General features: G+C 42.4%; 1 protein-coding gene across 1 annotated transcript in view; it reads right to left on the reverse strand.

Moving 5' to 3' along the window:
* Nucleotides 1–14228, reverse strand: part of MTREX (Mtr4 exosome RNA helicase) — a 124548-nt gene that overhangs the window by 37182 nt on the left and 73138 nt on the right. The window contains exons 17-19 of the mRNA XM_077462719.1: nucleotides 10159–10331; nucleotides 7962–8030; nucleotides 4474–4602 (exon numbers count right to left, since the gene is read on the reverse strand). Of these exons, the coding sequence (XP_077318845.1) occupies nucleotides 4474–4602; nucleotides 7962–8030; nucleotides 10159–10331 (371 nt within the window). The remainder of the gene's footprint in view (nucleotides 1–4473; nucleotides 4603–7961; nucleotides 8031–10158; nucleotides 10332–14228) is intronic.

The raw sequence follows: 14228 nt of genomic DNA on the forward strand, positions 1-14228 counted from the left end.
TTTACACGAAGCGACAGCATCAAACGAACGAGCAGGTAGTCCAAGTGACGATACGCGTAGGATTGGACTAGGAGGATACCGGAAGTGACGTTCGTAGTACACACTACCTGCTCGTTCGTTTGATGCTGTCGCTTCGTGTAAAGTTTTTTGCATTTATGGTTTATGCTAAATGTGAGTACCCTGGACTGTGTCCTTTTTAAAAAATAAAGTTCGGATTGCATTACATACTTCACTATTAGCATTTTCTCTTCTCCTATGGATGTATATGCTACCTTTGACTGAGGACCGAGAGAGGGGGGCATCCATTGTTGTTTACATCTACCACCTGCTCAAAAGGATATATGCTGTTCCCTTACAGCAGTAAGGTAAGGTAGCCATTGCTACCAGTGTGTGGACACCTTGCACGCTATCACCTATGGAATAAAGAGTCACTCACGGGATTAGCAGATATTTGCACACAGAGTGGACTTTTTTCAGTGCATGATCCGATACGGACTGTGGAATATACTCTATACAATACATTAATCTGTCTATAATTTTATTGTTATATATATTTTTTTCTCACTCACGGGATTACCAGATATTTGCACATAGAGTGGATTAATATATTTTTTTGCAGTGCATGATCTAATGCGGACTGTGAAATATACTTTATATAATTTATTTATTTTTTTGATTTTATTGTCATATATGTATTTTTTCCTTGTTGCACCTTTGATATTAGATTATTGAGTGTTTTTTAATCACGTTGCAGATTCTATTATCACTGCAATCTGTGCACTTTGGATATATTATGTACCTACCCGAGCACTTGTATGCACTTTATTGAATGCACCTTTTTTTCATGCGTTTATAGTTTGTAGGAATATTCACTTTTAATTTTGTACATTGTGTACTTCACATATTTACTGCTATATTTATTTAAGGAGCGCAACACCACTTTCATACATTTGCCGATAGGAGGGTTTAATTTTGCTTTAAGGCTGTCAGAAGATCGGCCTATATTCATCAGTGCCTAAAAACGGAGACCACCAACTGACCTGTAGAGTGGGGTAAGTGTATTACTGGATTTAAACAGTCTAGACATTTTTAAAATGTTTTACATTGCTATATCTGCAAAAGTGGCCAGCCAGTGATCTAGCAGGACTTACATTTTCTGACTAGTTCCATTTTTAAATCCCAGAAGAGGAGAGGGCTAGGAGGAAAGTACTTTCCTGGGAAATTGACCCTTAGTGATTTTCTAGCTAGTTCAACGGCACATTGAAAGCGAATAAAAAATTATTTACTGTATGGAAAGAAAAAACACTGCAAGTAGACATTTAAAAAACACTTTTCTGTACCTTTCCCAGCAATTTTAATGCAGTGACAGTACAGCATAGTATTTTGCTAGCTACAACAATTTCATGTCAGCTGGTTCAGTGACATTTGTACATTTTAATGGTATTCTCTTATGCCATGTTTTTTCCATTAGCCTGACCATATATTGTACCAGTACTGGTGTTAACAGTATCTGTCAATTCAAAACATAAGAATTCTAGCCCAAGTCAAATGCAGCATAATGCAGTAAAACATGCTGTTTATCAAATACATTCAATCTTGCATTTCCCCAATTTCCTCCCCAAGAGAGCAGCTACTTTTAGGCCCCTTTCACACTGGGGTGGGAGCAGCGCCAGCGGTAAAACAGCACTATTTTTAGCGCCGCTTTACCTGCATTTTAGTGGCGGTATTCGGCTGCTAGCGGGGCGGTTTTAGCCACACTAGCGGCCAAAAAAGGGTTAAAACCACCCGAAGCGCGGCGCTTTGTGGGTGGTATAGCCGCGCTGCCCCATTGATTTCAATGGGTAGGAGCGGTGAATACACCGCTCCTTAGATGCTGACAGCAGGACTTTTTTCACCGGAGTGAAAGGGGTCGGCTTTTTTCAGGCACTATTTTTAGCGCTTTAACGTCTGAAAACCGCCTCAGTGTGAAAGGGCCCCAACGGTACATTTTTGCAGAATGTCTGACCGCACCATACAGGAATGCACATTCAACCTGCAGCATGTAGTAGTTTGGGAGCAACCTGTTGAACATACGTCAGTATGAACACTAAGGTGTGCGCAGATCCAACTTCATTTTAGAAACCTGGTATCAAATGAGAGGAACAACCATGCAGACAGTATTTCTGCATAGAAGCCTAAAAAGGGATAGGCATAGAAGTTTCTATGCAGTAAAAATGAGATCTTTGAATATAATGTTACAGTCTATTTCACATACAAATGTTAAGTGAAGTCGCTAAATTTATGTTTGTTTTTTTAAACAGTGATCTGACTTTGTACACCCAAAAATATAATTATATTGAGCTCAGTTCTAAGTAACATTCACCACAGAAAGTCTGCTGTTAATTCCCTGACAGGCCGTAATTTATGCTTCAACCACAGATTATTTTTTCTTTAAATCTGTGTAAATAAAAAGGTCAAGAGAAAAAAAAAAGAAAAGGCTGGATTCTGTAAAGTATAAACTAATCAGACACCATTAAGCCATGTGGCAGGTCGGAAAATCCACAGCCCACCCCGTCATCCTACAAACGCGGGGAATAGCGATTACCACGTGGAGGTCACTTTCACACTTGTGTGGTTTGTTATCATAAATGTGTGCCAGGTCAACAAGCCTAGATCAACACATGTGTGCATAAAAAGGCTTGAGACCAAGTCTAACGGGTTTGTCAACTTTTAAAATCTGCGTGATGGTCAATAGTGAGATAGGGGTTTTGTGGATATAAGAATGTGTGTGTACAGAACACAGCATGTATGAGGAAGCACAGGGGGAGCGGAATATGTTGGAGTGCCTCCAGCTTTGTCCCGCCAGAGCTTATTAATTGAAATCGGCATGTGGTATCCAAATGTGCAGTTTAATCTGCTGCCAAACTTCAAGGGTTGAAAAACTTGAATCGTGGCATGTTTATGTTCTCTTATTTTACAGTGTCGACCATTAAACCAACTTATGCTGCGCACAATATAAACCATACAAAGCCCAGGAGCAGAACGTCTATGTACTTAAGAGGATATGGATACATGTATTATATCAGATGGAAAAGCAGTCCTCCTGCAGGAATGTTTAATGCACACTGGGGCATCTAGTCACGGAAAGTATGGCTTTGCAAACTTGTTTAGCCTTTTATAAGTACTCAGAGAGTGAAAGGAAAAGCTAAGCTTGCATATTCAAAATGCTTTACAATGTGAACAACCTCTAAAATCTTTCAGATTTCCAAAATATCATGTCAGGGCCTACCTAAATGATTCATTAACCGCTTGCCGACTGTATATGGCAGCAAGGCGGCTCTCCTGCTCAAGATCAGGTACCTACTTGTGATCTGTGTGCCCAGAGCACCCCGGCTGTGCTGCGACTGGCCTCAGCACGAACCAATAAGTGGGTGCCGACCGCAGATTAGTTGCCAGCACCCAATGATCAGCCCCCGATATTACTTCAGAGCCATGCGTAAACATAGTGCTCTCTTCTGACAGCAGCAATGTAGTTTTTTTGTTCTTCCTGCAAAGCAGCACATTGCTTAGCAAAAACACCTCACACAGTAAAACATGTTGGCCACACATTTAACCCCTTGATAGCCCTAGATAACCTCTTCCCTGCCAGTGTCATTAGTACAGCGACAGTGCATATTTGTAGCACTGATCACTGTATTGGTGTCATTGGCCCTCGAAAAAGTGTCAGGTGTTTGATTTGTCCGCAATAAACACAATCCCGTTATAAGTCGCTGATCGCCATCACAAAAAAAAAAAATCTATAATTATAGCCTATAGTTTTTGGACGCTATAAAACGTGCGCAAACCAATCAATAATAAATAATCAATACACACTTATTGGGATTTTTTTTTTTTTTACCGAAAATGTGTAGCAGAATACAAATTGGCCCAAGTGAATGAAGGAATTCGATTTTCTACTTTTATAGCAGAAAGAAAAAAAAAAAAAAAAAGATTTTTTTTTTTTTTTTTTTTAATATTTATAAAGCCAGCAACCCCCCCTTACTCAGGGAGGTAATACACTTGACTGGATCTGTGATCCACTGAAAGGGAAGCCCGGATGTTCTCTCGGGTGTCTTTGGTTTGTATACCAGAAGGCTCTCGACAGATCAGGAAGTGGTACCAAAAGACCATCAATAGACCACAATGCTTGGATGAATTGAAGTGAAGGCAGGTGTGGGCAGTGCCAGGTGAGCACTCTATGACCCAGCACTATTTCTCCCAGTGCACACCAGCAGCCATGCATTCATTGTGGTTGCTGGTGGGAACGAGTCCTTTTTCGTTAAATGTTTTTAAGTAATGACCTATGCTTCTGCTGGTCATGATGTTTATCAAGCTAAAAATTAAACAATTTAGCATGGAAATCTCACAAAGACAACACAGGGGACAACAAAGTGCAACATTCCAATATTCCGTAAAGTGTGATGAACCTCATACCATATTCTATGAAACACAAACCTGCATCTCTCCTTTTTCATCTGGCATTGCTGGCTTTGCAGCCTCTGTCGCAGAATTTTTAAGGCTCTCTTTACTGCAGTTTAGCAAAACTTCCACCACATAGATTGGATCCAAGTCTCCAGTATTTGGCTGAGAAAGAGGGGGGGGAAAAAAAAAAGTAAAAAAACGCCATACTAGGAACATTTGCAAAGCAGAATAGTATTTGATAGGTCAGGTTTAAGAAGGCCATTCTCCTCCAGATGTGTAACAAGCAAATGCACAATCTGCCAACCAGTAGGAAAGAGATCACAGTTCCTATTGTTTCTCTGGAATGGCAGAGCCAGTTGCTAGGAAAACCTGGGCTAGCTCACCACTCCTTCAGGAGATTTTCCAAAAAAGGACGTGTTCAAGCAAAATTAAGCAACTTGTAAGTTCAGAGACTTGAACACTGCTTCCAGCACGCCAATTGGACCCGAATATGCCACAGCTGTCAGTTTACTTACAGAAGATAAACCACCAGCATACTTCCATAAATTGACAAACTGAGTCACAGGCATTTTTTCCATGCTCGGAAGCAAATCATATTTTCAAGAGCGTTCGTTTCTACCATGTTGCATGAAATATTTAATATTTACAGTTTACCGCTAGCTCCTTTCCACATATATAGTAGACGAAAGGCCTGATCACAATGCTTTTTTGAAAAAACATGGTAAAAATGCATATTTTTGGTGCATTTTCTGGTTGCCAGACTCCAATCATGCACCTGTGAAACAGACACACGACTCAAAAAGCAACCGTGGCGTGTTCCATTCATTTCAACAGGGAGGTGTGTTTCTGGTGCATTTTTCAAACATGCATCAAAAATTCAACATGCAGGACTTTTAAATATGCAACACACCCGTAGCGCATTGGTGGGAAGAGCTGCATAGATTTTAAAAGGGATACATTTTTAAGGTGTTTTTTGTTCCGCTAACACCAAAATTGCATCAAAATCTGATCAGTGTGAAAGGGCCCTAAACTATATTTCTTTTCTAAAATGGCCTGCAAGCAGAGCCAAAGCGCAAATGACTATGCTAAGTGACCCAACTTTTTTTATTTTATTTTTTTATTTTAATATGGTTTTAAGGTTTTATTACTTGTTGCATTTCAATTCTGCTGATCATATAGACTCTGCATTAAAAACGTAGCTAAGCTGAGTTTTTTCAAACCAGTTTAGCAGTGTTTGGGCATTTCTCTGGCCATAATTTTAATGTATTAAGGTTATTGAAATAATCAAACACTGAGGTGCTAAACGCGCCTAGCTTTTAGACACATCAAGCATTTTTTCTGCCAAAACTCTGCTGCTCCTGGACACACTGGCACAGGCAGTGGGTTCTCTTTTCCTGCCTATGAACGCTGCTAAAAGCCTATGTCTGCATGGACACACAGGCTAACATGCAGGGGAATTTAGAGGCAGGGAGAGAAACAATCACCAGACACCCCACAGAGTAGCTGCAAAAACGTCCACTGTGCAGAAGACCTAAATGATGGCGGACTGGCATTTTCTAATGAAGACAGTGGACCATGCCTATGCTGTGTCCACACAGCCACCTGTAATTTCCACTGGGAGAGGGTGTCAGAGCACAGGGAGAACAGCTGGAAGCGGATCTTCATAGTTGGATTACCAGCTAGTTTAATTAAGCTACAGATATAAAAGTATTAAATATTTTTTAATTACTAACATTAAAAGCTCATTTGAAATATTAGTGGTTTGGGTTACATATACAACTAGACTGCACTAAATGTTATTTTCCATATCGCAACAGCATTTAGCCCCATGCACTATGTAATGCAAGCACTGAAGCCAGTGCACAAAAAAGTGCCTCTAAACTGTGTGTGGAACGCACCACTTACAATTGCAAACTCCAGTACATATTGGCGTTCACAGATTTTGGAATTGAGTAATAACAGTGAAATTGGCAGCAAGGACAGTGTTTCATTGTACATTGCAGGACACAGAATATCTGATATTCAAGACTACTTGAGTTATGCTGCCACCTTCAGGTGGACACCTCTTGCAGGGTTGACAGTTCCACAGCGATCCCACATATGTATTTATGCCTATGTCAGTAGACACCTTCACTTGTGAGTGTAATGAGATTTTAATAAAATAAGGATTTAATAAGGATTTTATGCTATGCTGCACTTCTTTTCCATGTATTTTTACTTCCCTGGAGACACTGGTCAGCAATAGCAGAGGATCTCTGGGATCAGCCAAACACAGATCCACACCCGGTAAAGCCTGTCTGCCTGCTGATTACAACCATATGCAGAGTGGAGGTGTGTGAATATCCATTTTCACAGAGCATTGTACCCTGCAGAGGGAAATATCTGTTTGCTAGTTATCATATAAGGGCGTTGGACAATATTTATAGTTATGAATTGTTTTATATAAGTTTGAGATCACAATTTTTATATATTTGCACTTAGCGTTGTCACTTTTTTTATATTTTGTTTGATTACGGTTCCTCAATTTGATAGCAACCGGATAGTATCAATCATAACATTAGCACCACTTTGGTGCAGTTCCCTTCACTTTTTATATCAAGGATGCTTACCTAAGCCGATTTTCCAGTCTCACCAATATTTTTTGTGATTTGCAGTGGAGGAGCAGCACTCAGTTTTTAGCATTACCATTCAGCCTATCCATGGCCCCCAGGGTGTTTACCAACATTTTTGCTCCAGTTTTAGTGTTGAGGACCTGGGGTAGCCCCATTTTGGGGGACATGAAGGACCTGCTCCTCAGGAAGCAAATGGCCCAGAAACGGACACTGAATGTCAGGAAGACAGTTTGGGACCTGATAAGGTTCAGTTTGGTGTTGAAGCTTCAGAAGTTGGCCTTGGTTCTGACTCAACATTTGAAGTATTTTGGCTTAATCTTTGATATGGCTCAGGTGAAGGTACTACTCTTGCAAAAGAAATGCATGTCTCTTCAATCCCAAGTAAAGTCCTTAGGAATGTTAAAAACTTTGATTCGGATCTGAATGAAGATGCTAGGGAAGATGGTAACTGCCTTTGATTTGGTCTCCTATGCCCTACATAACTCCAGAGCTACCAAGGTCAAATTCCAGTCAGTGTGCAACAATTGTCAGAAGTACATGGGTCTACTGATACATCTGACTCCTAAGACTAGATCAGCTCTGGAATGGAGAACATCTATGCAGATGCTGGATACCAGGAAATCTTTTCCCTTTGAAGTGGACGGTATTGACAACTGACCCCAACGTGTAGGGCTGGGGAAATGTTCTGGAGAACCTCTCGATTCAGGGAACATGGTTGTCAAAGGGACAGACGCTGCGGTATTCCTGTCTTTTTTGCCAGCGTCTATTTGCCTGAATATGGCAGCATAGCCCAAGCAGTCATGAATATCATCTACTCTATGTCCTGTGATTTCAAGAAGAGTAGTTTACAATCCGACATCATAATTTCCCACAAATGCTAGTTGGAACAAAAAAAATAAAAAAAATTACCTTTACATTTGATTTCCTGGTAAAGTTTACCACTACTCCCCATCCAAAGTCATTCTCTTCACTCTTAACCTGGAAAGAGGATTAATCTTTTTGTGAGAATGGGCTGATAATGTAACAAAGATGCATTAAAGTTGTCAGCACATTAGCTATATGGAAATTGTATGTTATTAATATGTTTTCTGCGATAGTAAAATACCAATAGCTTTAAAGTCACACCAGGCTATTGGACAGAACCAAAAGGGACACAAAAGTATTACAACTTCACACCTGGCTACTGGAGAGCACCAGATTAATGCATACCCACTCAGCTACTGTAGAGCAGCACATAATTACATATGGCTCTTGGACTGCAACACACCATCACACTGCCAATTGATCAATACCAGCAACCTTCAAAAGAACCATCTGATTGCTTTTAGTGTAGGGGTGAGAGGCAATAAAACCCAAATTCATTATGGACTGCTCAGTGAAAACCTATAAACTTTTATAAATGACTAATGGAAAAGCCATAAAATTGTTATTCATCTGGCAGTGAAACAGAGTGACATTAAGTTGAGAAAAGGCCAGGTAACAGCTGCCTGGCATAAGAAAAGATGTTAACACATTTCACTGTACAGTAACATTCCATTAGCCCCATATAAAAGTCACTGTCATGCCAAGTATGCAATTATTATTTTTTGGACACTTGCAAACACAAGACCACTTGCGCGCAATGAGGAATGTCAGTCTCTGAATCATGACACTGCAGCTTTGTGTATTAAATGTGAAAACCACAAATTCCCCGATATAAGCCAATTTTATTCTGATGCATTCACCCAGTAAACTATTTGGAAATTCTCGGTAATGAATACTGAGCATGTTATATGTATACTATGGACACAATTACCTTTATCCATCTAGTTTATTTTATCCTTTAGTAAACTGGACCTATGACTCTTAGCTGCTGAGTAGTAGAACAGCAATACAAATCACATACCAAACATTTTCAAAGTAGTTCTATTGCCAAATTAAAAACAGTTCCTTATAAATGTACTTCTCTAAACTATTTTTTTTTGCCTGAATAAAAGCTGGAGGAGTGTCTTCTGGATAGGGGTCTCCCCCATTATCATATTACATTTTTAAATGGGTCAGGTAACCCTCCCCCTGTAGCCACCTGACCACTGAAGACACTGAATATACAAAGCCCTGTCTGAAAAAATCATTCATCACAGTTGAGGCAAATGAGCTGATAAACCGCATACTCCAATGTGGCCACTTCCTGTATATCTGCACTTTTTTATACCATATATGAAGGTGTATAACCTATAATTAGGTTTGCGTTGGTGCAATTTGTACCTCAGATTGAGTAATAAACAGATTCAACCTGGTTGTTGGATTGAGTAATAAACAGATTTAAGGCTGCTAATATGGCGAGACCTTCCAATTCTTTTTGAGCATTTGCATTAGTGGAGGACTACAGGGAACAGGTTACTATCATTGGTGGTGATGTGGAAATAGCAGCCTGCAGAGGAGTATCTACTACTTATGTACTCCTGTACAGTTGAAGATTTAATTCCGCGTACACACGATCAGAATTCTCGTCAGAAGAAGCTCTGATGGTTTTCCCGACAGAATTCCGCTCAAGCTGTCTTGCCTACACACGGTCACACCAAATGCCGATAGTTTAGAACGCGGTGACGTACAACACGTACAACGGAACTAGAAAAAGGAAGTTCAATAGCCAGTAGCTTCTGTCTTGTAGCTGAATCTGAGCATGCGTGATTTTTTTGGAGTGTCGGAATTGCATACACAGGATCAGAATTAGTTTTTACGTCTGGAAAATTGAGAACATGCTATCAATTTTTGGCTGGCGGAAATTTGGACAGCTAAATTCCGATGGAGCATACACACGGTCGCATTTTCTGCTGAAAAGCTCTCATCGGTCTTTTTCTGGCCGGAATTCCGACCGTGTGTACGCGGCATTAAACAAAATAAAGATGACAATACTATCCCCCACCCGATTCTGTTGCACATTTCACTGATCTCTGGGAAAGTGAAGAGAAAACCGCTGGCTGAATGTACAATCCCTTGTAATAGGACATTATTATAATAGTGGAGGCTGAAAGAGAAAAAAGTCTTTAAACCGTCCAGACAGGCACAGTTTTGGTTTTTACTCCTCTCACATGACATACTGACATCTGCCTACATACATTCTTACCTTAACTAGCCTCCCTGGCTGCAGAAATGGCAGGCAATACTTGGGTTTGTGAATGTATTCTTCAATCTCCTTGGCAAGTTTGGCAAGCTGCTGACGAATTTTGTAGTATGTCACAACACTCTCCTCATTGGGGATCTGTATACCATTATACTGCTCCTCTAACGTCTTCACTTCTGTAAACGAAAAAGAACGATCATAGATTTAGATGCCATTGTTCATACTACACAGGAAAATTGTGGTGTATTTTTTGCAAGTAAATACTTTGTTACATTTGACAGAGTAATGCCACGTATACACGGACTCTGGTCCGCCGGATAATCCGCCCGTGTGGGGGCTCCGGCGGACTTTTTGTCCCCAAAAGTCCAGCGGACTTAGAAAGAAGTTTTGACTCAAAATTGTCCACCGGCCCATCTGTGTGCTAGGCCACCAGACTTTTGAAATGAACGGACTTGCCCACACACGGAGCAAAGTCCATTCATTTTGAACGTGGCTCCAGGTAGACGGAAATAGCGCAGGAAGTGAATGTCACCACCTCCATCGTGGAGATTGACAGCTCGCTAGCCCCGTCACCTGGTATGGATTTAAAGGGGAAGCCCTACGCTGAAAAAACGGTGTGGGGGTCCCTCCCAAAGCCCGTAGCAGACCCTTATCCGAGCACGCAGCCCGACCAGTCAGGAAAGGGGGTAGGGATGAGCAAGCACCCCCCCTCCTGAGTCGTACCAGGCTGCATGCCCTCAACATGGGGGGGTGCTTTGGGGAAGGGGGGCCCTGCGGCCCTCCCACCCCAAAGCACCTTGTCCCCATGTTGATGAGGACAAGGGGCCTCTTCTCGACAACCTAAGCGGGGGGCTTATCAGAATCCAGGAGCACCCTTTAATAAGGGGGACCCAAGATTCCGGCCCCCTACACTATATGAATGAGTATGGGGTACATGGTACCCCTACCCATTCACCTGGGGGAAAAAAGTATAAATAAAAAAAAACACACAACACAGATTTTTTAAATACTTTATTAGACAGCTCCGGGGGGGGTCTTTTCTTCAGTCTTCGGGGGTCTTCACGCCAGACTCCTACGCTATTCCAGCTCTTTTACTAGCGTTGGTCCGGTCTTCTGTCGCCTTCTGCTTCTTTTCTTCTGATGTTGACACGACGCTCTCTCTGGCCATAATGCTGGGGACGTGTTGTGCGGCGATTTATATAGGGATAAATGCCCCTTATGATGTCACAGTCCTGGAGGATGCTGGGACTAACATAAGGGGAGGCCCCTTGTCCCTATTTAAGTCACCGCACGTGTCCCCAGCATCAACATCGGAAGAAAAAGGAGACGACGACGCAGAAGGCAGCGACCAAAGACCGGGCCAACTCTAGTAAAAGAGCTGGAAGAAGAAAGCAGAGGCCCGGCAAGGAGAACTGAAGAGCGGGACAAGACCCCCAAAAAGCGGGACAAGACCCCCGGACGGTGGAAGCAACTAAGGAGAAAGCCGGGCTCCTCTGCTAGTTAAAGAGCTAGCAGAAAATAGCGGAGGAGTCCGGCGAGAAGACCACCGAAGAAGAGAAGACTTTTTTTAGGTACACTTTTTTCCCAAGGTGAATGGGTAGGGGTACATAGGGTTGTCAGGAAGAGGCCCTTGTCCTCATCAACATGAGGACAAGGTCCTCCTTCCCCAAAGCAACCCCCATGTTGAGGGCATGGGGGACCCCAGGTCGTTTTTTCGGCGTAGGGCTTCCCCTTTAAATTCACACCAGGTGACAGGCTAGCGAGGTGTTAATCTCGCCGATGGAGGCAGCGACATTCACTTCCTTCACTAGTTCAGTCTACCTGGAGTCACGTTCAAAATGAACGGACTTTACTCCGTGTGTGCGCAAGTCCGACGGATTGTCCGCCGGAAAAGTCCGGTCCTGTGTGGGCAGGTCCGCTCTGGAAAGTCTGGCGGACCTCCACTGCAAAGTCCGGTGGGTTCTCCGACTAAGATAGTCTGATCGTGTGTACGCAGCATCATACGTTATAAACCTTGGGGAAACAAAACAAAAAAGAAAACCTGCAAGACAAAGGCATAATGAACTAGTATGCATTGCATACTAGCTCATTATGAAATACTTGCCTTAGAACAAAGCCCTCCTGTGGCACCCGCACACCCTTGAGATGGCTGGCACCTTCCCTGGTGTTTGTTACAGATTTGCAGGCTCCAGCACAGCGAGTGGCCGGAGCTGTGATGACGTCACTCTCGCACATCCGCCCGTGCTGTTTCATCAGAGTGCATGTGCTGATGATGCCGGCGGTATACAGTAAATATCTCCTAAACGCTGCAAGTTTAGGAGATGTTTAGTACCTATAGGCGTTGTTATAGGCCTATAGGTACACACAAACCAGGGAAGTTTTCTTTCCTCTAACGTTGACAAGACTACTTTCATTACAGTATTTCATGTACTGCGTATAGGCAATTTTTACACCTACACCATCTACTAGGATGTAAAATCAAAGTTGAGCACAAATGGAATGCAGAAGACACTGGCATAGCGAACAGAGTTCAAAAAGAAAATTAAGCAAGACTCCCTCAAAAAATATCCCTGACTGCTCATATTTATAGTTATCAATTAAACAAGAGGAGAAAAAAAAGAAGTAAGTGGGCCAAAAGTTCAGAAGTATCATGTGGGAGGGAAGCCTTATGTACTTGATAAGGATTTAACAGCTGGGACAAAATGATTTCCTTCTTGTAGTTTATGCAGGACAAAGAAAATGCTGAGGGCATCCCTGTGCTAGAACAAAATGAAAAAATAAAGAAAGAAACTGCTGGTAGCTGCATTTTGCCAAAGGGACAACAATTCAGTCCAGGACTCAGCTTCCTGGGCAGGGCAGTATGTAGGAGTTGAAGGCTAGGATGGCACAAAGTTGAAAGGAAGCTCCACTGTACTCCTACTGGAGTCTGTAGGCTACTTGAAGGGGGCCAAGCAGCCCAGAAAAGGCAGTGATCCCGAAACACACTGGCAGTCAACAAGGTAGAGAAGGCACTGGCATACTTTCTTTTACCAATCTCAGTCAGAAAAGGCTGGCTGAGGCTATCCAGGATCTTTGTTAATTATGATTATACAGGATTTATATAACGCCAACAGTTTGCGCAGTGCTTTACAATGTTAGGGCAGACAGTACAATTACAATACAGGAGGAATCAGAGGACCCCGCTCGTTAGAGCTTACAATGTAAGAGGGAGGGTCAAGTGATACAAAAGGGTAAAAATTGTGGGGGGGGATGAGCAGATGAAGATGAAAGTACAGTTGTTAGGAGGTAGAATAGGCTTCTCTGAAGAGAATAGTTTTTAGGGATCGATTAAAAGTGAAAAAAATTGGACATAGTGTGACAGACTGGGGTAGGGAATTCCAGAGGATGGGGAGGCTCGGGAGAAGTCCTGGAGAGGAGAATGGGAGAAGGGGATGAGGGAGCTAGAGAGCACGAGGTCTTGGGAGGAAGGAAGAGGACAATTAGGTTGGTATTTTGAGACTAGGCTAGTGATGTAGCTGGTGGCAGAGTTTTGGATGGCTCTGTACGCTTTTAATATTTTGAATTCAATTAGTTGGGTGTGTGGCAGCCAATGGAGGGATTGGCAGAGATGGGTAGCAGACGCTGAGTGGTTTGTAAGCTGGTGGAGTCTGGCAGCAGCATTTCTGATGGACTGAAGGAGGATAGCCTATTTAAAAGGTAAGCCAAAGAGAAGAGTCGCAGTAGTCGAGGGGGGAAGAGAACCAGGGGGTGAATCAGGAGCTTTGTAGTTGCATTAGTTAGGAATGGACATAGTTTGGAGATGCTGCGGATTTTGAGGCGGCAAGCTTTGGAAAGGGATTGGATGTGGGACCAAAAGGAGAGTTTCGAGTCCCCGATAAAAACAAGCACCCTGGCATGTGGGGATGGGTAAATGGTTGTGCCATTGCAGAAGTCAGGGAAAGAGGCATGTGGGGGAGGAAATATTATGAACTCCGTTTTGGACAAGTTGAGTTTGAGGAAGTGGCGTGACATACATACAGATAGGTCTGTTAGTAAGTTAGTGATGCGTGAGGAGACTGATGGAGTGAACTGAG

The sequence above is a fragment of the Lithobates pipiens genome, unplaced genomic scaffold, assembly GCF_037356315.1.
Source record: "Lithobates pipiens isolate NorthernLeopardFrog02 unplaced genomic scaffold, aLitPip1_a1.2 Scaffold_3, whole genome shotgun sequence".
NCBI classification, from domain to species: domain Eukaryota; kingdom Metazoa; phylum Chordata; class Amphibia; order Anura; family Ranidae; genus Lithobates; species Lithobates pipiens.